At 46.7% G+C, this 26,641-nt stretch overlaps 10 protein-coding genes across 10 annotated transcripts; 6 read left to right on the top strand and 4 right to left on the bottom strand.

Annotated features, from left to right (window-relative positions):
- Positions 1–7: 7 nt before the first annotated feature.
- Positions 8–3,384, top strand: EDB82DRAFT_569880 (major facilitator superfamily domain-containing protein). Its single transcript, XM_025725869.2, has 7 exons — positions 8–422; positions 472–704; positions 750–1,018; positions 1,067–1,709; positions 1,763–1,945; positions 2,306–3,015; positions 3,063–3,384. The coding sequence occupies exons 1-7, from the start codon at positions 309–311 to the stop codon at positions 3,251–3,253; spliced, it is 2,343 nt and encodes a 780-aa protein (XP_025594425.2). The 5' UTR covers positions 8–308; the 3' UTR covers positions 3,254–3,384.
- Positions 3,385–4,894, bottom strand: EDB82DRAFT_518398 (uncharacterized protein; the record flags this gene model as incomplete). Its single annotated transcript, XM_025725867.2, has 2 exons — positions 3,668–4,894; positions 3,385–3,620 (listed from the first exon to the last, which is right to left on the bottom strand). The coding sequence occupies exons 1-2, from the start codon at positions 4,767–4,769 to the stop codon at positions 3,388–3,390; spliced, it is 1,335 nt and encodes a 444-aa protein (XP_025594423.1). The 5' UTR covers positions 4,770–4,894.
- Positions 4,895–6,847: 1,953 nt separating this feature from the next.
- Positions 6,848–8,765, top strand: EDB82DRAFT_580812 (uncharacterized protein; the record flags this gene model as incomplete). The annotated part of the gene is made up of 1 exon (XM_025725864.2): positions 6,848–8,765. Exon 1 carries the CDS (start codon positions 6,882–6,884, stop codon positions 8,763–8,765), a length of 1,884 nt encoding a protein of 627 aa, XP_025594421.1. The 5' UTR covers positions 6,848–6,881.
- Positions 8,766–9,936: 1,171 nt separating this feature from the next.
- EDB82DRAFT_563180 (uncharacterized protein) lies at positions 9,937–10,851 on the top strand (the record flags this gene model as incomplete). The annotated part of the gene is made up of 3 exons (XM_025725863.2): positions 9,937–10,089; positions 10,141–10,412; positions 10,461–10,851. 3 exons carry the CDS (start codon positions 9,937–9,939, stop codon positions 10,627–10,629), a joined length of 594 nt encoding a protein of 197 aa, XP_025594420.1. The 3' UTR covers positions 10,630–10,851.
- A 76-nt stretch (positions 10,852–10,927) lies between these two features.
- On the top strand, positions 10,928–12,353 carry EDB82DRAFT_518388 (putative metallo-beta-lactamase domain protein). Its single transcript, XM_025725862.2, has 2 exons — positions 10,928–11,821; positions 11,873–12,353. Exons 1-2 carry the CDS (start codon positions 11,080–11,082, stop codon positions 12,274–12,276), a joined length of 1,146 nt encoding a protein of 381 aa, XP_025594419.2. The 5' UTR covers positions 10,928–11,079; the 3' UTR covers positions 12,277–12,353.
- A 335-nt stretch (positions 12,354–12,688) lies between these two features.
- EDB82DRAFT_518386 (uncharacterized protein) lies at positions 12,689–14,047 on the bottom strand. Its single transcript, XM_025725861.2, has one exon. It carries the CDS (start codon positions 13,772–13,774, stop codon positions 12,791–12,793), a length of 984 nt encoding a protein of 327 aa, XP_025594418.1. The 5' UTR covers positions 13,775–14,047; the 3' UTR covers positions 12,689–12,790.
- Positions 14,048–15,822: 1,775 nt separating this feature from the next.
- Positions 15,823–16,322, top strand: EDB82DRAFT_542343 (uncharacterized protein; the record flags this gene model as incomplete). The annotated part of the gene is made up of 2 exons (XM_065609348.1): positions 15,823–15,958; positions 16,131–16,322. Exons 1-2 carry the CDS (start codon positions 15,845–15,847, stop codon positions 16,320–16,322), a joined length of 306 nt encoding a protein of 101 aa, XP_065463623.1. The 5' UTR covers positions 15,823–15,844.
- A 1,021-nt stretch (positions 16,323–17,343) lies between these two features.
- EDB82DRAFT_437326 (sulfate transporter family-domain-containing protein) lies at positions 17,344–19,678 on the bottom strand (the record flags this gene model as incomplete). The annotated part of the gene is made up of 3 exons (XM_025725859.1): positions 17,344–18,707; positions 18,758–19,304; positions 19,358–19,678. 3 exons carry the CDS (start codon positions 19,676–19,678, stop codon positions 17,344–17,346), a joined length of 2,232 nt encoding a protein of 743 aa, XP_025594416.1.
- Positions 19,679–20,499: 821 nt separating this feature from the next.
- On the bottom strand, positions 20,500–23,795 carry EDB82DRAFT_469353 (uncharacterized protein; the record flags this gene model as incomplete). The annotated part of the gene is made up of 4 exons (XM_065607924.1): positions 20,500–21,982; positions 22,031–22,482; positions 22,536–23,027; positions 23,068–23,795. The coding sequence occupies 4 exons, from the start codon at positions 23,793–23,795 to the stop codon at positions 20,610–20,612; spliced, it is 3,045 nt and encodes a 1,014-aa protein (XP_065463622.1). The 3' UTR covers positions 20,500–20,609.
- A 906-nt stretch (positions 23,796–24,701) lies between these two features.
- EDB82DRAFT_580805 (ClpP/crotonase-like domain-containing protein) lies at positions 24,702–26,078 on the top strand. The gene is made up of 6 exons (XM_025725857.2): positions 24,702–25,090; positions 25,143–25,273; positions 25,326–25,355; positions 25,414–25,530; positions 25,618–25,795; positions 25,857–26,078. Exons 1-6 carry the CDS (start codon positions 24,892–24,894, stop codon positions 25,988–25,990), a joined length of 789 nt encoding a protein of 262 aa, XP_025594414.1. The 5' UTR covers positions 24,702–24,891; the 3' UTR covers positions 25,991–26,078.
- The last annotated feature ends 563 nt before the right edge of the window (positions 26,079–26,641 follow it).

The following is a 26,641-nucleotide window of genomic DNA, read 5'->3' as shown; positions in this document are numbered from 1 at the left end:
TTGTATGGTAACCGATGTCGGGTTCTGGCATTACAACCCCGCTTCTTGGTTACTTAATTGCCGGGACAGCATTCCGGCAATGATCGACAGCACCAGTCAGTGCGCAAGAACAGCATTTCGGCATGTCTCAGCTCTCAGCGGGGAACGAGAAAACTAGCATCAATTTAGTTGCAGATCATGGATTTGCGATGCAACGATTCCGATCAATTTCCCCAACAGCAGCTACTTAAAGACCCCCAACCCTCAGCGTCCGTCGACTTCATCATTTTACAAATTTGAACCTTGCTCGTCCTCGGACCCCCCTAACCATGAATCCTCGGCGGTCCAGTACGGCCAGTTTAAAGGACAACGAAGAGTCAAGGGACGCAGGAGAACACCATGCCATAGTACCGGCAGATTTAGATCGCCGGATCAAACGCAAAGTTGGTCGCCCCTTCCGTCCGAAGCACTACTTACTGATTGTCATTCTAGCTTGACCGTCGCGTTTTGCCCATTGTCTGTTGTCTTTATGTTTTGTCCTATCTTGACCGCGGCAACATAGGCAATGCCAAAACTGCTGGCGCCCAAGATTCCCTTGGTCTTAGCTCCTCACAATGGGCCTGGGTTCTGAACTCCTTCTACATCGCGTACATCCTGTTCGAATGGACAACCATGTTTTGGAAGATTTTCCCCGCTCACATTTACGTATCATGTCTGTGTATTTGGTAAGTCTCGTGTCTGCCTGGAGTTCTCTAGCTCACGTATTCTAGCTGGGGAACGGCCGCTATGTGCTCAGGTGCAGCGCACAACATGGCCGAATTAGTGGTTACACGCGTCTTTCTGGGTGTATTTGAGGCCACGTTTGGCGCTGGAGCTCCATACTTCTTGTCTTGTATCTACAAACGAAGCGAGCTGGGACTTCGAATGTCTATTCTTTTGGGCATGTCGCCATTAGCAAACACTTTTGCTTCCAGTCTGGCATATGGCATAACACATATCACTGGGTCCTTAGAGGCCTGGCGGTGGTTGTTTATTATAGGTAATTTATTCACACACTTCTCCGTACGACAGTGCTGACGTTTTATAGAGGGCGCTCCGACAATACTGTTTGCCCCAGTGGTCTATTTCTTCCTCATCGACTCACTATCGACAGCCAAGTTCTTCAATGAGGACGAAAGAAAACTCGCCGTTCAACGATTACAACTGCAAGACAACACATCGAAAGAATCTGTCAGCTGGAAGCAGATTATGGCAGGATTGATTGACTACAAGAACTACATCCACGCCATTATGCATTTTTGCTGTAACTTCTCATTCGCTGCTTTATCCAACTTCCTGCCCACCATTGTCAACCACATGGGTTACGATTCAGTCACTGCGCAAGGCCTCACAGCTCCAGCCTACTTCGCCGCCTTTCTTTGTTGCATCGCGGCTGCATTCTTCTCGGATAAGTACGGATGCCGTGGGTATATCGTAGCATCGTTTGCTGCAATGGGTACTGTTGGCTATGGTATTCTTGCCGGCGTACAGGATATGGACAAGACTGGTCCGAGATATGCCGGTGTATGGCTTGCTGCTTGTGGAATCTTTCCTGCTCTCGCCATGAATATCACTTGGCTTTTGAACAACCAGGGCGGAGACTCGAAGAAGGGAGCCGGACTTGCTATTTCTCTCACCATTGGACAATGTTCATCTCTCATCAGCAGTACCGTGTTTCCAAAAGAGGATGCGTAAGTTGGCTTATGTTCTGTTCATTCTGAAGCTGAAACTAATATCTTGTCAGTCCGTACTTTACTACAGGTTGCGCGATAGGTTGTGGTATGAGCGGGCTTGTAGTTGTCTTAGCATTATTCATGCATTTTGCGTTGAATAGAGAGAATAAGCGCAGGGATAGTCTGTACGGGCCTGTCGATGTCAACGCTGAGATTGATGTCTCTGAGCAGGGCGACAACAACCGGCAGTTTCGGTATATGACCTAGATTCTATTCAAGGATAAGTTCAAAGATAAAGGCATATCTCATTTACTCCCACCTTTGTGATGGCCGGAGATAAGACTGGCGTTTCATTGGTAAATCCGTAGGAACAACCAATAGCGCTGTTCCACTGTCAGGTCAGATCTCACGTCGCATGAAGTGGCGCCTGTCGATCCGTTGTTAATGGCAAAGTCCGAAAACGTGGGGATGAGGATACTCAGTCTTATTGGACAGCCAGAATTGAAAGAATGATATAAATAATGAAGTATCACTTGACATTTGACGACCGCCGAATTTACCTACTCTTTCGCTCGCACTTTATCACCTTAACTACCAGTGATGTCAACCCCAAGCCAGAGCAACGCACAGCAGGTCAGAGACTTTGTCTCGACCACACATGACAAACCATACCCAGCTATAGACCCTGAGAAGTCGCCGTTGCCTGAGGGTTATGTCGTTTGTATTATTGGAGCCGGAGGTGCTGCTGGTGCAGCACTAGCCAGGTCATTCGCCACAGCCGGAGCATCAGGCATCATCATCGCAGCACGAACACAAGCAACCCTGGAAAAAACAGCTGGGGACGTCTTTTCTATCAACAGCTCGACAAAGGTTGTCTCGGTCACATGCGACATCAGTTCAGAAGCCGATGTGGTCAAGTTAGCCACCGCCGTGAAAGAACAATTCAACGGAAAGCTTGACGCAGTCATCGTCAATTGTGGATTTTCCGGTCCATTGTCCAAAGCTACAGTTATTGAAGAAGACGTTGGTGACGTTCGAAAAGCATTTGCTGTTCACTGCACGGGTACCTGGCTTGCCGCCCATCACTTGCTTCCTTTTCTCCTGGAGAGCAAGGGCAGTTTCATTGTGATTAGTTCGATCTCCGCACAGGGAATCAGTGGCTTTGGAACAACGTCTCATTACTGCACAAGCAAACTCGCACAAGCTCGTATGATCGAAATTATTCATGCCCAATACGCCGACAAAGGCCTCTTTGTCGCCAATGTACACCCTGGGGGGATGAAGAGTGAATTTTCACTTGCTGCATCAAAGGACATTCAGCACTGTGAGTATCAGCTGTCTGTTTCTAATTATTTAGCTAATCTAGCACAGTGCTGAACGATAGTCCTGATCTTGTGGGCTGTTTCTGTGTATGGCTACTTAACTCCGATGGTGTACAGAGGCGTAAAGAAGCTCTGAATGGGAGATGGTTGTCTTGTAAATGGGATGTTGCGGAGTTGGAAGACAGATACGAAACTATTCAACAGCGTGATTTACTTAGATTCAGGATGGCTGTTGAATAGTGTGGCACAAGGTGATATAAGCGATTGATATTCGAAACCGCATAAAATGGTCTAATGATCTTATTTATTAGGAAATTGCGATACACGTGTTCTGTCCAAAACATTTATCTATACGCTCAAGTTTGACTAGTCACTTAGAATGTATCCAGGAGTAGAAGCCTCCTCTCCTTGGCTTCCATCTTCGACAAAGCCTCAGCCTCTGCTTTCTTCAGCGCAATGAACCACTCAACATACTCCCGACCTAAAACACAGATTGCCCAGTCCATATCACTTTCAAGCTCTTTCAGTGCTTCTTCGAGTGAACTGGGAAGGGATTTTGTCAACCCCATCTTTTGTCTCTCCTCTTCTGAGTAGAACAGGGTGAATTCTACGCTGTTGTCAGTAACAATTTCACAATACTATCTTGGAACTTACTAGTAGCTCTTTCGATTGTCAAAGGCTTTGAGTCGAGTAGGGCACCGATGATTCCAGCAACCATGGCGTACGAGTTCGAGGTAGCGTCATTTATCCGAACCTCCCAATGATTCTTGTCAGCTCTTCTGACTGGCATATCTCGATTATTATCGCCCCAACCGACAAAGCCTCCAGTACACATTTTTCCAACACCCACTCTTTCGTAAGAGTCGATTTGTGCCATCCCAATCGCCGTAAGTGCCGGAATGTGGCTTAACAACCCGGACATGGCTGTATCGGGATTCCAGGATTTATCCTTGATCGCGGGAGTTGCAGAAATATGGATGTGTTGCCCGCTCTTCTGGCCTGTTTCTCCAGCATAAGGTGTTGGATAGAATGTAGCCGTTAGGTGAGCTTTGTGCGCGATATTCTTGATGACCTCCATAGTATAGATGTATGCATCGACGGCCTCAACGGGAGGTAGTGGTGACAGTGCGACTTCGTAGGCCGAGGCTCCATATTCTTTTACAGCCTGTTCAACCCGGATTCCAGCCTCATCCAAGGCTGCGATGATGTCGGTTAGTAGAGGCCAAGCCTTGGATCGAAGTATCTTTGATGAATGCGCGACGCCTGTGCTTCCTTTCTCTGCAGGATCTAGGGTCCCTGGGACCAGAAGGCAGAACTCCAATTCCATACCGACCAAGAATTCTAACCCACGATTTACTTTAGTCTTTTCGACCAGACCCTTCAGAATGTGCCTCGCATCCGTATTCTGAAACTCGACGTGACCAAAACAGACAGCAGCATGATATCCACGGGTACTGTGGTTTGCAAGCTTCAGTGAAGAGACGTCTGGCCAGATCTTACCAGAGTCTACGAAGAATGGCATAATCTTTGGAATGAATTCTGCAGTCGTGGTGACGCATGTGTCGAGCGGTGCGCAGTTGAGATATTCATTGGATTCGGTAATCTTCTTGAACGTCGAGGCAGGGACCAGTCTTGTTCTCAAAACGCCACAAATATCAACCCATTGTAAAATGACAATTTTGACTGTGTGATTCTTAAACCAGAAGTCATTTTGGTTCTTCGAAGTGGTGCTGGAACCAATACGTTTTGAAAGCATGGTGGTAATGAAGCAGAGCCAGCAATAGAGTGATGAGGGAATGTACAAGTGCTGAGGATGGGACCTCGGGGCTATGCTGAATTTTATGCGCCCGATGAAAGGCACATTAAATTTCCAGTAAATCCTTCTAGTGGCGATTGCTGACCAAAGTAAGTCTGCGCATAAAGGATTGAGTCTCATCATCAAGCAAGTCTACCAAAATAAGCGCTAAAATATTGTGGTCAGACAGGATCGAATTTTGATAGGAGGATAAGAATACAGGGTCAGATTCGATGACCGAAAGAAGAAAATCAGAAAAGAAGACTGCATTTAAAAGGCAGGTGTTTTGAGGTTCGGTGATTTGCTGTCATTGTTCGACAAGTGAGCAAGCTGCATAATCATAACGTTGCCGTCAACACATCCTTCATGTAAGAACATTTTGAGGATGAATCTTAACAGCACATGTCGCAAAGAAATGCTAGAGTATTTTATTCTTCCTTTTCATGTATACGTGATCAGGTTACTGAATGTGGGAATATCTTTGTGATCAACTCGCTCATATTGACCGTTGGGATAACCCGACATAAGGTACTCGCAGAATGGCAACCTAATAGCATTATTAATTGCTCACTAGACACTTCTATTGTAAGGCCAGTGGTTCGGTATCATCTATTCGACATTTGCACGGAGAGATTGAAAGCTGTCTTTTTGATGCAACAAAGCGCTATGCATGTTCACGGACAAAGAGCTGAATGGGTCAGAAGAATGTGCATACAAAAAACACTGCTAATGCATTGAACACTGCATTTGGGTCAAGTGAACGGTAGAAGGACAAAGACACCAACCAATACGTGTTCAAAAACAATCGTGTTCTCCGACTTTCACATGTTCTAGTACAATATAAATAATTTCCGATACACACATGAATTCTGAAATAAACCATCACACTCATCAGCAGTCTGGCATCCAGTCTAACATTTCAGCAACACCTCTATTCACACCTCTGAGAAATCCGTAAGAAACTGTCAAGATGTATCCCACTTCTATTCCCACTTCTCCTCGCCCTTCCCCTCCCCCTTCCCCTCCCTCTTCTCCCCCTGTTTCTCCCATCAAGAACAAGCAGGTCTACTTCCTCTCAGCTGACCCTGCCGATCCGAATATTCATATTCATGAATGTGGTAAGTATGGCACTTGCAACCAGCGCAGTTGCACTGGGTGCAATGGTGATGTTTACTGCATTACCAGCCAGCAGTGCTACAAGTGCTACTGCGAGTGCAAAGTCTAAGTGGAGACTGTACTCTGATCAGAGATCACATCTCTGGTCGAAGATGGTGGGGTAGGTGGTTTGTTGGAGTCTGCCCAAGGGCAGCCCTTGATTTAGTATTGACCTTTGACAGAAATTTCACATGGGCTGGTCCTGTGGGGTTTTCGGTTAACTGATACTGATTGCGTTCTTTTCTGTTTTTCTACTTCTTGTTTTGAGATGATTGGAGTTTTACTAGGGAGTATTATCCTGGGATTTCCGCGGTGACTAGTTGCGAAAAAGAATATACTCATTCCCCAACTTATATATCCATGCATTGTCAATGAGTTTTTGTATACCCAACTTCTCCTTCAGCTCCTGAAGATCGACTTGAATAAGGTTGTACCCATTTTAAACTGCCGGAAGACCCCTCGCCCGTAGACAGTTTTATGCTGAGATCTTCTACTCGCGTATTCTGCGGGGCCCACTTAAGCTCCGACCCCGTAGATATTGTATATTTATGCACCGGATGCTGTCAGTTCCATGGTGAGATCCACTAGAGCGCGAAATACTGATCAAGACTGTTCGTCCAGTGGGCAGTGTAAGGTGAACTTTCGGGACGGACACTTGCATCAACCCGGACAGTTGGTAAAGAAAATAGATACTGAAAATCCCGCGGACTATCCGTTGGAGAATTAAGCTTATCTTGACTGACGTCGATAAGGTGATTACTATGCTTAAATATATAAGAGTAAAATTATTGCCAAAGAGATCTAATCCATTCTAAGTGTTATAAGTTAAAGATTCATCTTAAGTCTACACTTGCCTGCAAACTATCACAAACTATCTCTTCCCTACATTTCTCAATCGAGTCCCGTTTACAGAACGCAATGACTACCAACGTGCAGAAGTACGCCGAGGAGCGAAACAAACGCCTTCGGCCAGAGGGAACGGCCCAATACATCAATCTCGCCGACTCTGAGCTCCAAAAACTTGTTGCTGATCCTTGGGTGGACTACGAGGCCCTCGCTCGCCAAGACCAACCCCTTCAAGATGGTGACAGCACGAAATTCCTCGTTGTCGGCGCTGGCATCAACGGCATAACGTATGCTGCTCGCCTTATTGAAGCTGGCTTTAGCCCCCAGGATATTGTGTTTGTCGACACTGCCGGCGGGTATGGAGGTACCTGGTACTGGAACCGTTACCCAGGACTGATGTGTGATGTTGAAGGATATTGCTACCTGCCGCTACTGGATGAGACTGGCTATATGCCAAAGCACAAGTACTCTTTTGGGGCTGAGATCAGGGGCCAGTTAGAACGTATTGCAACTCAATACGGATTCCGGGCTATGTTCTCGACCAAAGTGGACAGTCATGTCTGGGATGAAACCAAGGGCCGTTGGATCTTGGAGATGACGCAATCTTTTGGCGAAGTCCAGTCCCCGAAGCATATTACGGTACAGACTCAGTTCCTCTTCATTTGTGGCGGCGTACTCGCCATTCCTAAAGCCCCAGCGCTGCCAGGACTTGCCGAATTCGGTGCTCGAAATGAAATCTTTCACACCTCTCGATGGAACTACACCATTACTGGTGGTAGCCAGGATCAGCCCGACCTCGTTAACCTGAAAGACAAACGAGTGGCTATCATCGGAACCGGAGCCACATCGGTCCAGGCCGTACCCCATCTCGCGAAATGGGCAAAGCACCTTTACGTTATTCAGAGAACTCCCTCATACTGCGGGGAGCGATCTCAGCACGAAACGACGCCTGAGACTTGGGCCAAGGTGACGGAATCGGGTCCAGGATGGCAGCGTCGTCGGATGACGAACTTGAACAGCTTTATGTCTGCAGATCCGGAGCCTGTAGACCTCGTCAACGACGGCTGGTCCAGGAACCAAGCTAGAGCCGGCCTGATTGGTAGCTCCTCAAAGCTGATGGAGCAAGCCGCGACAAGGGGCCACATCGATGGGCTCCTGAGGATGGATGAACCCATTGCTAATGAGCTTCGTGCTCGTATCGACAGCGAGGTCCAGGACCCTAGCACGGCTGAGAAGTTGAAGCCATGGTATCCTGGGTGGTGCAAACGACCAACTTTTAACGACGATTATCTTTCCACCTTCAATCGTACCAACGTGACCCTTGTGGACACAGATGGCAAGGGAATTGATCGCTACACAGAGCGCGGCATCGTCGTGGGTGGCCATGAGCTAGAAGTTGACGTCCTCGTGCTCGCTACTGGTTTCACTGTTGCAAACCAGTTGCTCCCTGAGGACAATATCAAAGCCAGTATAATCGGTCGTGACGGACGTCACATAAGAGAGAAATGGACCTCGCCTGATCTTGCAACCCTCTTCGGTGTAGCTACCAACGGTTTTCCTAACCTTTTCAGTCGCTTCGGTCCTGGTGGTCCAGCCTCGTATAACATGACATCTGGTTACGATATTACTGGACGATTAATTGCACACATCATTGCGCATGCGACAAAAGAATCCAGCCAGCCTCAACGTCTAGTGATTGAGGCTTGTAGGAAAGACGAGGAAAAGTGGATAGGCGAAGTTGCAAAGCGTGCAGCGTGGTTCTCTGCTTTGTCCATCTGCACACCGTCTTACTTCAACGCTGAAGGGGGAAAAGTGCCAACAACACCTGAGCAGGCGTACCAGAAGAGCTTGAAGGCTAGCTGGGGATCAGGGATTAACGACTATGAGCGTATTACTGATGAGTATGCTAAGCGCACTAGTAATCAACTTGAAGGTTTTATGGTCAGGGAGGTGTGAGCTCTGTAGGGAAGAGTGAGAGAAGGGTGTTAGCGCAAGGGAGAAATTGATTGTTGAGACTGGTGTTAAGGTGCTTGCTAGTGAGAGAGTAGATGGCATAAAATATAAGAAATTCTTCCAAAGGCTTTTTTTTTATTCTGTTAACTTCCGCCCAAACCTCCTCATTTTCTTTAGCATTGTCAACAAAGGCTTACGGTCCGCGCTAATCAAATTTTCAACGAATCTTCAAATCAAAGATTTTCTCCAGAGAATAAAAATCATCATGATCATGAGGAGCTTTTGTACATCTATTGTTTAATCATCGTTTCAGCCTCCATAGCTTTTATTCTCAATAGAGCCCTTACTCTTCTTTAGGGTATCTCACTTGCGGGTGCTCAGACAGCGAAGATCCACTAAGCCAAATTCGTTGTCAGCGATTGCTACGTCAATTAACTATGCGACTAACAAAGAGGCGGAGTCGCGATAAAAGAGTGGCTGTCCATTGTCCTGTAGGGCTGTTTAATTAAATGAACAGTATTGCAAATGCTATGCTAGCTGACTACAGAAGCGGTGAGAGAAGAATTTATCCTTCTGATAGCCCATTTATTGTGGCTGGATGCGCTGCTCCGCCATGCTTACAGGGCCAAGGGGTTAAGGGCCGAACCACAATAAAACCTGTCCCAATTGTCGCGAGAACAATGCAAGAAAGTTATACTATCGCTCGCTACTCGGTAAAGCATGCGATAATGATGCTTAAGCCTAACTAGTACTTCGTATTGTTGGACATGAGTATTATCTTGAACGTCCTGACCAATTGAATCACCATTTGCAAAATACCCTAACAGAACAGTTTAGTCCCTATACTAGTATCTCACCAACTAATCTTACAAGATCCACTGTAAGATAGTGGACTCGCTGGGCTGACTGTCCACTAAGTGGTAAAAGCTTTGGAGAAAATATGGATTACTGGGGTTTGTCTGACAAGATGACGCTCAGGAGGATTCAATGAGGCTGTGAGACGAGACGATATTTTAAGAAATATACTGGGTAGTAGAAAATTCTCCATTGTTAATATGAAGTGTCGTGTCTTCGCTGATTGAGAAAAAAACAAAGCGATTACTCTTGACTTTCTAGATCGCCAATAACAATTTTCCAATACCACATCTAAGATACATCATAGATATTATCCAATATGGCTTCACGTCGCCCTGATCTAGCCCAATACCCCACCGGCTTCACAATTCTCCGCATCTTTCAAGCCGTTCTCAGCATCATCACCATCGTGGTGACATCCTTCACAATAAACGCCGTCGTTCTCCCAGCAAACTGTTTATTGATCGTTGCTGTACGTTCACGATAACTACAGAACTAGTGAACATTACTGACGACTTAACAGAGTTCAGCAACCCTTCTTGTTTCACTATGGGGCGCCTTTGCCCATCTATCATTCAGTCGTCTTTTTAGCTTCCGAGCAGCTTTCGTTCTTGATGGAGCCCTTACTATTCTCTGGGCTGTCTCAATTGCTGTTTTGGGCGCTCAGACAGCTATTATTTGGATCCATGGGTCTGATTACTGTGAGACAAACAAGTGTCCTGATAACCTGATGGTTGTGAGTCGCTTTTATGCATATGTCTTTGCCGTCTGTTTTGGCCTTGCCGCCATTGGTTTGTAAGTGAAAATGTTGCTTTGGTACGGATATAGGCTAACATGTTACAGAATATTCTCTTGCGCGACTGTTATATTCCATGGCGTGATCAGTTGTCGCCAGCACAAGTACAATCAGATTGGCACGAATAAGGAAGCCGAGCCAATTGACGTTGGTCCAAAGCATCCTCAAGATTCGACTGCTTATCAGGGAGCGGCAGGATATCAGTCATTGGCGTAGTTTAGGGGAGCATGATGGAGTTTTACGTTAAATTGATACCCAAGTTATTTGTCACGATTGTTGTCCTTCTCTCATTTTGCCACTGCGCGCTCGCACATTATCGAACGATTTAACTGCACAATGATCCGGCGTAATTATCACTCAGCATAACAGAAGAGTCCGATTTTCCTTATTGGTAATCATTTAAAACTCAAGAAACATTGATTGCGTTCTGCTCTATCGGAGTATCCGACAAAAGTTAGCCAATCCCCGGGTCGGCGATGTCCCACTTTTTATCGGCGACCTAAACGCGGGCGTTAAACAAGACCCCGATTGTGATCGTCATAACTAGAGTTTAATTCCCGTACAGCGCGGACTTCGGTCACCAGAAATTAGAGTTATTCATTCGCTCATGCTTACGAGATAACTCTCAGGTGACTTCATACACATACCTTGATACCCGTGTAAAACATGTCCATCACCACTACTGTCAAAAGAACGTTGCTTTCTTGTGATAAAAGAATTGCGATATCTATTACAACCCCCTTTACTCCAAAAGCAAGACAAATTGAGAGAACTATCGCTTTTACAAAACCATCATCAGAAGTCAAGCTATCCAGACTAACACCATCGAGGCTGACATCCAAGTCCAACCATTTCACGCTATCGAGAAACTATCCTGCACAAAAGAAACCCACGTCCCGCGCCTACTTCGCAACGCACACAAGAATCATGTCGGAACCAACTATTCATCCTCTCTTTGAGACTGCCACAAGTACATGGCAATACATAGTTGCCGACCCCATCACCAAGCATGCAGTCATCATCGACCCTGTCTTGGATTATGACCCCGTCAAGATAGCTGTGTCAACCAGTTCTGCAGATGCGATCATAAAGATTGTGAAAGACGAGGGCTATCAGGTTGATATCATCCTCGAGACTCATGCTCACGCGGATCATCTCACTGCAGCATCATATATCCAGTCAGTCTTGGCCAAGAGTCAGGGTATGAAACCAGCTATTGGTATTGGAAGTCGTATCAAGCAAGTGCAGCACTTGTTCGGCGAGAAATATGGCATCCCAAGCAATGAATATGAGACAGTCTTCGACAAGCTGTGGGAGGATAACGACGAGTTTGCCATCGGTAATCTGACGGCCCGAACTGTCCACTTACCAGGACACACACCTGATCACATGGGTTATCAGATCGGCAGTAAGTCTTTCTCCTATTTACTCTACGTCCACAATGTTGACCATCTTCTAGATAACGTCTTCGTTGGCGATTCAATCTTCAATGTCGACGTAGGCTCCGCTCGCGCCGACTTTCCCGGTGGAAGTGCGGAAGATATCTTCAAATCAGGCCGCAAACTGCTCTCCCTTCCCGAAGACACCAAGATCTGGGTAGGCCATGACTACCCACCAGCAGGCCGCGACGCTCCGCTGCCCTTTGCTACTGTTGCGGAGCACAAAAAGAATAACAAGCATCTCAAGGATGGGACACAAGAGGATGAATTTGTTGAAATGAGAAGGAAACGTGATTCAACGTTGGCGGCGCCAAGACTGATCCATCCTTCGTTGCAGGTGAATATTAGGGGTGGACAGTTGCCTGCTCCGGATACTTCAGGATCGCGCATGTTTCACCTTCCCTTGGTCACCCCGACATGGTAAATGATCTTCATTATCGAGTCGTTGCTTCGTGTACAATGTAGCTAGCTATTTATTTAATTACTACTCTTTATTCTTCATATTCTTCATTAATGTGCCTTTTTCTAAACACCAGCCATTTGAGTATCTGTCTTTCATTTGTTTATTTTGGCACAGGCCTCCTCAGGTTCCTCTAAGTTTTCAACAAAGGTTAATCTGTTCGCGCAGATCAAATTATCAACAAATCTTCATATGTAAGGTTATCCCAGGTAGGTTTTCCAACCAAGGCGTGAATATCTGTCTTTCATGTACAAATCACAAAAGCGGAGACTTCTATATTTTGCTAGGTGTAACTAAATGATGCTTTGTATTTCCCAGTCGGTGAATAAATCTGGTAGAGGTCCAATACGTCAAGTTGATTCTCCAAAAGGTTATCCACATTGTCAGATTAACGCATTTCATTGTGTAAAATCTATCTCTATTCTCTATTATGGTAATTGTTTAAATGGTTTATATATATACATAAACAAAAATTCTATCACGGAAAAAATGCTCTGAACAGCACTCCGGCGCCAAACATGGATGCAATGGTGATGAAGGAGCTCACTCCCATACTCGCCATCCCACTGATCCCATGACCACTGGTGCACCCACCAGCAATACGCGCACCAAAAGTCAAAAGAACTCCTCCGATAATTAGACCTGGCAAAGATTGCTCCTGGCTGCTAACCATTGCCTCCCGAATAGCAGGGACTTGGGTGATGGTCAACCAAGAACCCGCCACAACTCCACCGGCGAATAGAATACTCTCGGGGATTGACTTGAGCGTCTTCCCACTGACCAAGTCCCAAAAGATATTTCCAAACTCTCCGTAGGCACCGCTGACACCAACTGGCTTGTTGGTGAAAAGGACAGAAGAAAGCTGTCCAACGCCGATAAGAAGGCCGCCGACAACCGGATGCAGTAATGTCTCACTACGCGGCGCGACAGCCAATATCGCAGCGAGGATACCAAGCAAGGTAATCTCGTACGCGATAAGGACTTTGTTCGCCGACCATCCGGTAATAAGCATAACGTTGTTATTCTCGGCGCCGCTCGTCGGCGACTGCGGCTTGGATACCAATGGCTTGACTTTGACCCAGGCGACCCCTGCAAGGAGAGAAGTGCAGGCGAGTAACCGGCTGTGTCCAACACCAGCCGTGGCTTGCACGAGAACAGTCCCAGGACATGCACCGGTTAAACTTATCCCCAGACCGAGTATAGCCCCGCCAATGATGTTGCCGTCGTAGGATCCGAGCCAGCCGTGATTGGAAGGTAGTTTGATGGGAATTTTGTCATCGGAGGATTTGTTCTTGTTGTAGGTTGTAAAGATGACAGCACTCGTGGCGGATGCAGTGATAAATGTGGCGAGCATGTGGAAGTCGGAGAGGCTGAACTGATCCCTGATGACTTGTGGGTTTGCAACGCCCGAGAGGGTAAGACCAGTGCCGAAAGCAGCCCCTGTCAATAAACTTGTTGTCATGATTGCTGATGTTTTTGTCTGACTCTAGAGCTGAACCTCAATGGACAGAAGCAAAGATTCAATGTTTTTAAAAGACATTTCAAACTATAAAATTCTAGCAAATTATTAATCAACTAGTTCATCGCTGTCTATAATAATTTCTAATTACCGCTTTTTTCCAGACGCCATGTGGAACCGAAACTCAAACCAGTCAATTCTTTAGTCCCCGACACCAACACAATTAGAGCCGCCACCATCAAGTCCGATATCCACAGTCCCCCGGATCAAGCGGAGAAGAACCCGGCCCGGTAGTCGGATACTAAATTAATGAGTTACCAGGCAGTTCCTTTAGTTTCCGAGTAGTAGCAGGATAAGGCAGTCTCGGAACATAGAATACCGTATCAACTTAGGGAATCGGGTAGTGTACGACACAACAGTCCTTACTCATCCAGGCCTCAAAAGTCCTATAAGAGGTCAGATTGGGCTTGTTCCTAACCCAATTTCATTAGTTAACGCGATATCGGTCGATATCTCCAATCATTGGATTCCACATCAAGTTCAGGAAAATGTAGACCACATGTCGAAACTCAACAGTTGACATTTCGGCCATGGTATGCGAGTGCAACAATTGGACCGCAGAATCGACCGTCCAACATTTCTCCTTAACGATGGGCGGGCGCTGTTCTTTTGAAGCTCTCCAAGTGACCTTTGATTCTATTTAGAGACTGCTGCCAAGAAGCAACTCTGATACAGGAATGACAACTGGCTGCCAAGGCTAACGCTTTGACGAGGCCCTGGAGCGATGATCTACCGCTAAGATTCCCTCTGAAGATTAGTTTACAATTCCCCATAGTCCCAAAGTCTCCAATAGGATACTTTTAGGGCCTGATCGGCAAGGCCCTCAACTGCCGTCTTACGTGAGACTGAGCAGATAATAATATCTCCGTAGTATTAATGCTAGAACGAAATGTATTCTACTAAATCCTACATGTCCACGACGTTCTCTTCAAATAACTGCTGAGGGATTTATTACTGAGCGACAAAATGGGTTTAGGAGATAGTCTTTCCAGGTTTCGAGAGGTGCTTAGTATGCAGGACTGGGCAGAGGGACAACGAGGCCAGGACTTACACCGCAATTAAGCCTAACAACTCATCTGAAAACAAGCTTTTGTGTTTCTATTAGAAAGGCAACCCTAAAGCCCCCAAAGAAGGATTATAATATAAGCGCTAATGTTTCGAGTAACATGAGTCGGTGGAGTTTTCTATGCGCCTTACTGGGCTGAATATGAAGGAGGAAGGCTAAACTTTCGGACTTTTGTATTTGTGCGCCGTATGGATCCGAAGGAACCTATCACGTCTGCAGTCAGGCAGGCAAGTAAGCCGCACAGCCGCTGGACTACATTGTATATGCAAATAAGCAGTGACGATCCTTAACTACTATACGAGATAATTGGATATAGTAGTGAAAAAGAGGAAATGGTACACAACTAGCCAGCGAATACCTTTCTGTGGCAAATGCAATCTGTGTTACCCTTGTGAGATACTATAAACGCCAAGACCCGAATACACAATATATCAGGGTCTTTTACCTTGGCGGGAATAGAAATTTCTATATTGATCACTTCAGAGAGGGTTTGTACATAATAGTTACTATAAGGTCACTCGTGGAAGAGTTTAGCTATCGCTAGGTTCCATAAATATAACTACAAAGTCATCAATGATGTTTCCCCCTCTCTCATGAGACATCCGGATCCATCGGCCATCCTATGTGACGTGACAACAAGAGGTTCCACAGGAGAAAGAACCAATTACAACAACGTCCGACTATCCCGTGTTATGTCCATTCTCTATTGTATTGGAGCGACGATCCGGAAGGATTTCAATGTATGATGCAAAGTGCATTGCGAGGAGGTAAACACGAAATAATCACCGTCATAAGAGTCTAACTAAGGGAAGATTTTACCCGTGAGTAAGGCATGCTGTTCGCTGGGCTTCACTGGGTTTCTATAAGAACCCGCAACATCGTACTCAAGTTCAGAATCCTATCACTCACAATCACATTCGAACCTCAACCAAAGACAATCAATCACTATGAAGGCCACTCTCTTTGTCTCTCTCCTTCTCTCCCTTGGAGTCTCAGCTACTCCAGCTGTCGACACTACCACCATTGAAGACGGTGGCTACACCTACACTGGTATCGACAAGGTATGCAAATCTCCATTTTGGCATTGATTTGTTCCCATCACTCTTTATTATTGTATTTCGACATCGTTACCTCTCGATCCATGAAGTTGACATCAACGTGTTTAGCCCCTCCTTGCTCTCCGTGGTCTTGAAGCCCGTTGCAGCTGCTTCCCTTGCTACTCTCCTCATGCAGACTGTGACCCAGGAAAGTGTCAGTGTGCAGGAGATTACGGCTGCTGGTCTTGTGGCGGCGGGCGTATGCAGTGCCAGCCTGGACCTGGCTCTGGACAGTGTTGGACCTAAGCGACTTCGGCTTTTGTCCATGCCGTCAGTTGGACTTGATTGGAATCCCAAGTGCATATTCAACATTTTGACAGGCATGTGAGACCGAAAGCAATGTTTGTACTATAGGCAATGTAGTACGTGTTCGGGATCAAGAGCAAGAGATCTGTACTGTGGGGCCAAATTGAATTATAACAAATTATGCCATGAACAATATTGCCCAAGCTTGATTCGACATCGATCGCATGGAACCGTCCGAGACAACCTCTCAATCTGTAATTAAATTTTAGTCAAATAGAAAGGTATCCAATAGTCTTAATATCTCCAATTATGAGATTTTATATTAGGATCTCAACTTATAACCCGCAGCACCGTCGTGAGGGCTATACATTTAGAATTATTTGGTTAGATTGCACGTGTCATCTGACATCGAGGTCTTTCGATACGTGGTGAGCAAGGACAAATTTCTGGAGCATGGGACTATCTTATGGTTTATCATGGATTGAAGCTTCGAATTACAAGTTGATTTGTATCGTGCTTGTGTCTTACCTAAAAGCGCTATCTAGCCTGACAGCTTCCTATCGTTTAGGTTAATGTCTTACGTTATTCTAGAAGAAGCTTCCCTTAGTTATTGAAAGTGGTCTTTTCCAAACTTGAACTTCAATTGGCCTGAACCATCCGCTAACCACTTTGTACAGGGTTCAACACAAATCAACTGAGGTGCAAGACGCATTACGACTTTAAAAGAGCAGTGGAGTACCTGATAAATTGATAAAGCGAGATAAGATCCTGAACTTGCCCGTAGAAGCAGGTAATTTTCTTCACATGACTTTTAGAAGCTCGATCTTCCCAATTTTCCTTTTATTTTCCAAGATGACAATAGGCGGCGCAGATTGATTACTCAATAAATTATTAAAAACAGATACGCTATCATACTTCGCTGTAGGTTCCAAAATCACATCTATACCGTCCTCTTCAACGCCCAGAAATGGTAATGCACTGCGGGGAAAACTCTGTTCCGGGGTTTGATCGGCTTCCATCAAGTCCCCGATATCCACAATCCCGGGACTAAAGTGGAGAAAAGCCCGGCTCGGTAGTCGGCGTCTAAATTAATCAGGCACTTTTTAATCAGTTTCCGTATCGGTCTGTGAATGAGAACGGCACTCGCTTTTACGCGCGTACTCCAATGCCGCTCTCACCGCTTCGCCAAGATCCGCATTAAACAATGGTCTGTCAAGTGCGAAAACTGGGAAAAGTTGCTTCTCGCCACTGAGCTCATTGTGTTGCGTGCCAATTGTATTCTCGACATCTGTACTTGTTCTTCTTCTGTGGTCGCCTTCTGTTGCTTCACCGAATGAAGTAGGAACAAAAGTCCAACTTCCAAACGAGTAGCCATTTTCAGTACTGTTTTGACCGAATCCGACGGCTGCTAAAGCTCTTCGCGCCCAGCGATTGTGTAAACCACCAAAATGCCATTGTATCGTTGATGGACTTGCCCATCGATCAATTGCGTTTCGGACATCTACCAAGCCTTGTACACTGGTGATGTCAATATTGTTAATTGTTGAACAGTCTATGACGATGGCTCGTAGTACTGGTAGGTCGTTGTCCTGTTTGCACAAGCCTGATGTGTCACACCAAAGAGCCTCGCCCTTTTCTTCCTTTTGCTCCTCTGTGGGTCGTCTGGTATGAGTGTAGACGTAGTCCGTCAAGTTCTTCAGATGTTGTGCCTGGTTGAGGTAATTCAGGCCTTCAGGGAAATGGTAGATGAGAACACCTCCATGTGGGCTTTCCACCAAAATATCTCGGTTTGAAGCATCATTTCGATCCAGACTCAGATAAACATCGCGCGTGGCTGGCTTTTTAGAGTTATCCGTAGTTTCTGACGTCTCAACAGTCTGCTCAACTTCGACCTTGCCCAGAAATTCGCCTCTTGTCCGCGCAATGCGTACAAGCAGGAGCAGAAATGAGAGGCCAGTGGTAGTGTAGATAGCAGGCTCAAGACCAGTAAACACAGCCATGACAACACCAACAACCCAGATCAAGCACTCAAATGGCGATAAACGCCAGTACTTGCGGACTGTAGAAGGGGATGCGATGAGGTTGAAAACAGCATGAATGATCAAGCCAGCCAAAGCTGCTCTGGGGATAAAGTAAAAGACTCCAGTCAGAGCATAAAGCGCCAGGAGCAACATGAAAGCGCTGAAGAGTCCAGCCAGTGGTGTTCTAACACCAGCCTTGGAAAGAACGGCTGATGCACCGAAGGAACCAGTGCATGAGTAACCTCCAACGAATGGCCCAAGGATGTTAGCTGTGCCTTGGGCCATGATCTCTTGTGATGGAACAACGTCGTATCCGAGCTTCTTACCGAAGCTTTTGGCAATGGCGATGTGCTCGACGATCAGAATGACCAGAATGATGGGGCTTTGAGGCAAGATGACACCGATGAGGTCTGTCTTGAGCTTCGGAGGTCCAGCATGGATGAACCCTGCACTTGTTAGTGGCTGATGGTGGTGATGGGATTGAGTGCCAACGTACCTTGGTTGATATGACCAACAATTCTAAACTTGCTCTCCTCCTCGGACAAGTTGCGGTTGACTAGATAGCTCACTAGAGTGTAAAGTAACATGGCGAAAGTAAGGCGCAAAGATGACATGATAGACCAAAGCTTCTTTCGCGCAGGTTGACGAGCTTCCAACTTTGTAAAAACGTACTTTGCCAACTCCAACAAGACCAAACATGTGATACCGATGGCAGCATCAAGCTGTGCGTCTGGCAGTTTACGCATGGTTGAGATGAGTACTTTGTACGGATCGTCGCGAGTATTGACTCCAGGGATACCCAAGAGTACTGGTAGTTGAGTGCACATGATGATTATGCTAGCGGCCGTGATGAAAGCTGAGACGGGGATGTAGGGAATTACTTCGACTAGCCATCCAAGACGAAGAAGGCCTAATGCGAATAGGATGATACCAGTCATGAATGATAATGTTTTGGCAATCTCGACGCTTGTGTAGGTATCGGGTCGTGCTTCGTGGACATGGGTAATGATTTCACCGACGAGTAGTGAGCCGATGGCTGTTGTCTAAGAAAAGTCAAGTCAGCCAAAACCTTGCTAAGCCCAGGTGGTTTACTTACACCAATGACTATATCTTTTGAAGTACCGAAAAGCCAATATGTCGCTGCACCAGCAAAGGAAGTATATAGCCCAAAATCTGGTGGTAGTGTAGCCAATAGAGCATACGCCATGGCTTGAGGAATAACGACCAAGCCAACAGTAAGACCAGCGATGCTATCACCAACAAGCCATCGCCAATTATACCTTGGCAGCCATCCTAAGCAAGGAAATAAAGATTGTAGATATCGTAATGAGCCTTCTGCTGTGGGGATACATTGCTTGAGCTCTTCCGTAACAGTTGGTTCAGCTTCAAAGAATGGGTCCTCTATCGTTTGCTTCATCTTGAATGCATTAGAAGAAAATAAAGATTATGGGGAAACAAAGAGGGAGAATGGTTTATTTTGTGGACCAACAAGGGAGAGTTATACGAAAATCTTTAAGCTTAAGGGGGTGAGGTCCCGACAGCCGGGCCGGCTGGACCCACGGGGCAGACGGGATGCTCGGCGGGTCGCGCTATCTTTGACAAGTCGCCGATCGGATTGGAGAACCCGGACACGGCATAAGTGGCACCGATAACCTCGACCGGTCAAGAAAAGGCGGTTATCATCGAGATCTAAAATAGTTCCCGAACTTGTTTGTTTGCGAGTGTTAGTCGATTGGTTGTTCGCACACATTCTGGTCACCGACTTCAACTTCGGGCATCGGGAGGAGAACGCACAGACATGATGCCGGGTTGTTTGTTCTAGAATTAAGATCGACCTCGGATGTCATTTGGAAGTGTTGGGTATCAACACGCGTGTCATGATGCTGGTTTGGTAGCCTATCGACTCAGTATCGGCCCTCGTTGTGCTGCAGAAGAGAGTTTGGACGTAATCACTGATGGAATTGCCGACACGACTTTGCGGAACGTTCCGAATCATTCCATCCAAGTAATAAGCCACTTATGCATTGTATCGTTTCGTGACGTTGAGGTGTAGGAGTATTGGATGCAATATCGGGCGTGCCACGCTGTCAATCCGCACTTTTGCCCTTATACCATCGGTGGTTGACGGTAGATTGTCAGCCTTTAATACTTAGAAACAAGGTAATGACATTGAACATAAATCTCAAAATAGGCACAATGACAACATGGCTTGACTTGAATATTATTTTTTAAGATTATCCCCAAATAAAAACTTTCTAACGAGAAACCTCGTCCTATCGAAAAGGCAATGGCTGGCTGGTACAGTAGAAAAACAAAGGAAAGAAAAAATATTTTGACAATTCCACAATTTAGGAATCAAGAATAGGACCATACGCCGGGATACCTCGACTCTCCAACCCATACACCACTTTGGCTGTAACAGATCTGTTGGAAATAATACAAACACACTCAGCGCCACTTTCCTTGTAGGCCTGGTACGCCAACTTCACCATATCAGGTCTACCCTTCGCGTCGGTGTCCCAGATAGTAGCATCAGGATCACAAGCCAGAATTGTGTCGAGGATACCCTGGCCATATGTCGAGAGGGGGTTCTTGGTTGACCAGACTACTTTGCATGGCACGCGTCGCTCCATGATGACTGGTAGACAAGGTCCAATACCAGAGCCAGTGGCCACGAGAACAACCTTCTTGAATAGAGGTGCGATAGCGAGAACACCAGATGCAGGCGTTCCTCGTGTCCAAATGGATGTCGGAGGTTTCTCGATGATGCGCTTCGTCCAATCTCCAGCCTTGGAAACGACGATTGAGAAACCTTTACCACTGGGTTCGGGAATGGCTGCAAAGGCATGCCACTCAACCAAAGGCCGATCAGTAATTCGAACACCTCGAGAGGAACAAGGTGGAGGTGTGTCAAAGTCAAAGTGAAGACGAACAGCATGCTTGGACAACGGCTCAGGAACAACCTTGACGCGTCGGAGTCTCGTCCAAGGAAGAGCGATGCAAAGTGTGATAAGCGAAAGCAGCCAAATCGTCGGACTTTGGGCCAAAGCTGGGCCAAGCGGTCCCGTTGTCGAAGCTGCAGTCGACACAATAATGTGCGCCCAAACAAGAGCAACAGAAGTCCACCCGACAAACCGATGCGTCCATTCAAATTGATCGTGCATCTTCATACGGATAGAAGGCCAAGCCATACCGAGGATGAAGCAAAGAAACCCTAGAATGATATACGTCAGAGCGAGAACGACTGACTTGATCTGAGCAGGGTGTTTTTCGGATAAAAAGTCGCGCGTGACGGAAATAGTGTACATGAACCACCAAGCTGTAGCAGAGACGGCGCAGCCAGAGTGCACACCACCGTTGTGATACACGCGAGCAAAGTGGCGACGGATGGAGAGCGGGAATGAGGTCGGGACGCGGGAACAGGTGAAGAAGATGGCGTTGACGACGTACTCTTGTCGGACGAGGACTGCGGCGAGGAGATTTGAGGCAACAGCTGTGGCCACGTGTGTGGGCTTTGGATAGTAATCGTTATCGCGGCTGTTGACGAGTAGAATGATGAGGATTGCTAGGTTGGTGAAAAAGATGAAGCCAAATAGTTTGCGATATGCTGAAAAGGCAGTATGTCGCAGCCATCGCCATCCGTGAACACCATTCTTCTCAGGAAGAGGAAATTCTTCTTCGTTGTACTCGTCCACCAAAGGCTTGTCGTCCTTTTCCAAGTCTCGCATGATACTGTTATCCGTACCAACGATAGTTCCATCGCTTGAACTTGTCATCGACATCATGCGCTCTTGAGAAGGCCACAAGGTTTGGGGTCTGGGCTTCTCCTCCACAGTCAGACCCAAAGTGTCCATCAGAGCGCCCTCAGTTGCAATCTTCATCAAGGCGCGTTTGTCAACCTTTCCGTTGGGTGTGAGTTCGAGAACAGGTAGGTGCTTCCAGACTGAGGGGACGGCGTAGAAAGGCTGGGATTTGCCGACGGCGGTTTTCAGCTGGCCTTCGTCTATGGGAGTTTCAGAAGAGTAGAATCCCCAAAGCGCGTCTTCGATCTTGAGAGCACAGCCTTTGATGACGCCGGTGGTTGTCTCGATGGATCGGGAGACGCCATCGAGTTCGACTCGGAAGCCTTGGATCTTGACTTGGTCGTCTTTGCGGCCGAGGGGCAGGAGGCTGCCGTCTTCAAGCCATTGAGCGAGATCGCCAGTGTTGAACATCATGGTTCTGTAAATACTATTAGTCCAACTATCCCAAATTCAAGTCTTTGTCTTGCTTACCCATCGTCGGTAAACTTGTCCAGCTTGTATCGTGTAGCTGTCAATTCAGGAAGATTGATGTAACCAGCCGATACACCAGGACCCCCCGCCCACATAACACCAGGCTGACCAACAGGAACAGGATCCTCATTATCATCCAAGATGTACACATTCGTGTTGGGGTTGGGCTTTCCAATTGATAGTGGAATACCAGGTCGGTGAAGATGACATGTGTTGAGCATGCTGATCTCTGTAGGTCCGCAAACGTTCCAGAAGTTGATGTGAGGAGCCCACTTCTCGGCGAGAGCCAATGGACAAGGCTCTCCGCCGACAGCGATGGTGTCGACGTTGGGGAAGTCTTCGACATTTGGCATGTACTTGAGGACGACGGAGGGTGTAGCGATGATGGTGTCGCAGCGTTGAAGACATTCTGTCCAAGGTTGGAGACCGCTGCCTCGGATGTGGAGGGTGCCGCCGTTCATCATGGTACCGAGAATCTCCCACGCACCTGTACTCGTCGATTAGCCATGTTACTATGCTTGATGAAGTGAACTTACACATATCAAAAGCAACGTTGAGCTGCTGTGCCACATTCCTTCCAGGTCGAATGCCCAGCTTAGAAGGCTCTGCCAGGAGGGTGTTGGTGACACCTCTATGTCGCACATCAACACCCTTGGGTCGACCAGTAGTGCCAGATGTGTAGATGACATATGCGCCGTCGTCAGTGTTAACATCGACCATGGGATTTGATGGGTTTCCCATGTTCCAGAGAGGTGATGTGGAGTCAAGGTCAATGACATTGACGATGTTCCGTCTATCATCGGGAACACTTCGAACCACCTTTTCGAAGAACTTGGGAAGACACAGAACAACAGGAGCTTCAGAGTCGGCAATGTCGAAACCCAAAGTGTCATCTGTAACAATACCGCCATCCAATGGAACATATTGTCCACCAGCCTTGAGAACAGCCATGATGAACACAACCATCTCGATACAACGCGAGTACACCAACACCACACGATCACCTATCCTCAATCCATATGAGGAGATAAGCTCATTGGCGAGCATATTCGCCCGTCGGTCGAGCTCGGCATATGTGATTGTGGTTCCGTCGTAGTGTCGAACCGCTGTGAGGTTGGGATGCGCCTGCGCAACCGCCTCGAACGCGTGGTGTGCGACATCGTAAGGGATGGGACACTCGACGCCCTTGCTGAACTTGTTGAACAATACTCTATCCGCCAGGGAGAGGCTCTCAAGAGAGCTAAAAGAGAAAGAAGACATGGTGAATGGGGTAAGAATTACAAGATCGACAGACACATCACACCACACGTCAGAAAGGAACGTCTTTGCACATTGGGAAGCACTTAAGTAATAAACCCCAGACACGGCTCCAGAGGGTACCCCATGCCAGGAAAACGAGATTCATTGTCCGAACTGGAAAAATTACCGCTGGTCACCCCGTTCCGAGGCACTGTTTCGGAACAAGAAGCTTCTTGTCGTATTCTGTTGTTTCGTCGGTTACGTGAAGTGGACTACTATCCCTGGTGGCGATTCGTAAATCTCTTGCCCTGCCACCACAGCCCTGAGTTTAACTCATCGTATTATCCTTTATTTACCTAGTGGGTATTTCAGAACAAGGTTGCATTAGTTAGATCTTTTGGAACGAGATGCATAGACCTCCGCGGTCTTGTTATACCTTAAGAGGTAACTGCAGCCGCCAGACTCAGCTGGAACTTGGAATTGGAAGGGTCAGGGCTTTGAAGCTGTCGTATCCTTGACTCCCATGGAATTTTTACATCCAGGGAATTGTCCAATCAGAATTCCCGGAGCCCTAAATTCTATGTCGTCCCAAAACGATACGGAGTGATGCAAGTTCCACTGCTGTCAGTGGAAAAAAGGAAAAGGAAACGGTTTAGCGTACCGTTCGGGGCGGAGACACACACACCTTTGCAGGGGTGCCCCTGAAACGGATGCATGCCATGTTTACCGGGCTGTCAGTTTGGAATGACGAGCTGCCGTTTTGGTGAGAAACGCACTGATATGACTCAGGAAATGGTAATCAAGTTGGCCGTCACCAAAACGGCAAACAAAACCGTTGACAGCGACGGGGATCGACGGATTCGCCTACCTCAAATGCCGAAACGACCGTTCCGGAACCTGTGACAGGCATTCTCTCTCTCTCCACTTGGTTGAAACTTGGGAGTTTTCTTTTTTCTTATGCGGATTATTGCAGTAGGACGGCGCGCTTCATGAATACAAGTTGGTGCCAGAAGTTGAACATAAACTTGATGTCTTGTCACAGAAACAAAACAGTCTTGCATCATCATCATCATATTTTCTTTTTTTCTCACTCTACTTACGTCAATTACGTATCACAATGGATAACCTTACAGATCTCAATCTTGCCGTCAATGAAGAGACTGGCGTTGCTACTATTCAGTTCAACAGACCTGCAAAGCGCAATGCTTTTGCGCAAAAGACAATTAATGAGTTAGTGGCCACTTTGGCTTACCTCGACTCAGTGGAGACTGTCCGCGCTGTTGTTCTGACTGGTGGACCAGAGGGCCATTTCTGCGGTAAGTTCCTGAAGATCAGCACTGTTATCTTAACAGCTACTAACGACAATAGCTGGAATGGACCTCAATGAGCTTGTTGAACTCTCTACCTCTAAAGCTCATCAAATCGCATTTCTTAAGGATCTAACCGATGCTCTTGATCGATTCACCAAGCCCATCATCGCTGCCGTTGTAGGCTATGCGGTTAGTGCATGCTCATCTCCCGTCTTTGTCAATGCTAACCAGATACGTATAGCTTGGCGGTGGATTTGAGATTTCTCTTGCAGTAAGTTCTCACGGAGATTCCCAATATGTATGTCTCTTAAGCTTATTTCATTCTGCAGTGCGACATCATTTACGCCGCCGAAGATGCCATGTTTGGTCTTCCCGAGGTCAAGATTGGAACGATCCCTGGAGCTGGGGGTACACAGCGTCTAGCCCGCGCCCTGGGCAAGCACAAGGTTAGTTCCCTACACCCTCTGAAGTGTCTTGCCAGGCCACAATGCATAAATCAGCATGTGATAATGTCAATTAACTATCTCGTCTAGGCAATGGAATTCGTATTGACCGGTGAACCTGCCAGCGGCGCAGAATTCGAGCGTCTTGGAGTCGTCACCAAGGTTTTCCCCAAGGCGGATGTTTTACCTGCCGCAACTGCTTTAGCCGAAAAGATTGCAAAGCTTTCGGGACCAGTTATTAAAACGGCTAAACAAGCTGTATTGACAGGTATGTTGTGTTGTTGATCCACTGTTGTGCTGTAGTTAACGTCTTGGTTCCCTGTACAAAGTGGAAAATAGCACCCTGAGCGCTGGCATGACCCATGAAAAGGCCCTGTACTATTCCACTTTTGGCCTAAATGACTTTCAGGAGGGAATCCAATCTTTCCTTCAAAAGAGGGCTCCCACATTCAAGCATTCTTAAATTAATCTTTATATTTTCCATCAATGTGTTATTGGCAAAAAGAAAATACATGTACTATCAATTAATTTTGACTTTCGTCAAATCTCGGTCGTGAATTCTCCACGGTCTTTCTACTCTATAATACCGAGTCTATTATTATCCCGTTGACCTCGCTAGTGCAATGTCTGTTCTCCTGTAGCTTTGTCGATTGAGTTTTCGCCAGATTAAGTTTTGCTACAAAGATTTTCCCTTTTCGCCGGCTCCGTGATCGACGATGGAAAGACTCATCCTGGTCAATCAACCGAAACTTTAAAGACGTCGTTTACATAAATCTGGTTTTTTTGTCTTGAACAAAACAAAACTTGCATCTTGGCATTTTCATCCCCCTTTACGCTGTAACCCTCCTATTCCAGGGGTCCCCCTGACACTGCAATGCGACTGTAGGTGTGGGGGTCTTCTGTAACACACCAAAGCATTGCGCGGCGTGCTCCGTTTGTCGTGAGTGGTTGATTCAGAGCAGCCTTACATGGGAAATAGTTAATTTATCCACCCAACTCAAACATTAAACTCGGCCGAATGTCACTAGGGGAAGAAGCAATTCGCAAGACACTACCTACTGCAGTTGGATAACCGAGGTCCAAGCTCTATTAGTGACCGTTGATCGTGCTCTTG

The sequence above is a fragment of the Fusarium venenatum genome (assembly GCF_020744135.1).
Source record: "Fusarium venenatum strain MPI-CAGE-CH-0201 chromosome Unknown EDB82scaffold_4, whole genome shotgun sequence".
Lineage (NCBI taxonomy): Eukaryota > Fungi > Ascomycota > Sordariomycetes > Hypocreales > Nectriaceae > Fusarium > Fusarium venenatum.
This window is presented reverse-complemented; position numbering and strand designations above follow the sequence as displayed.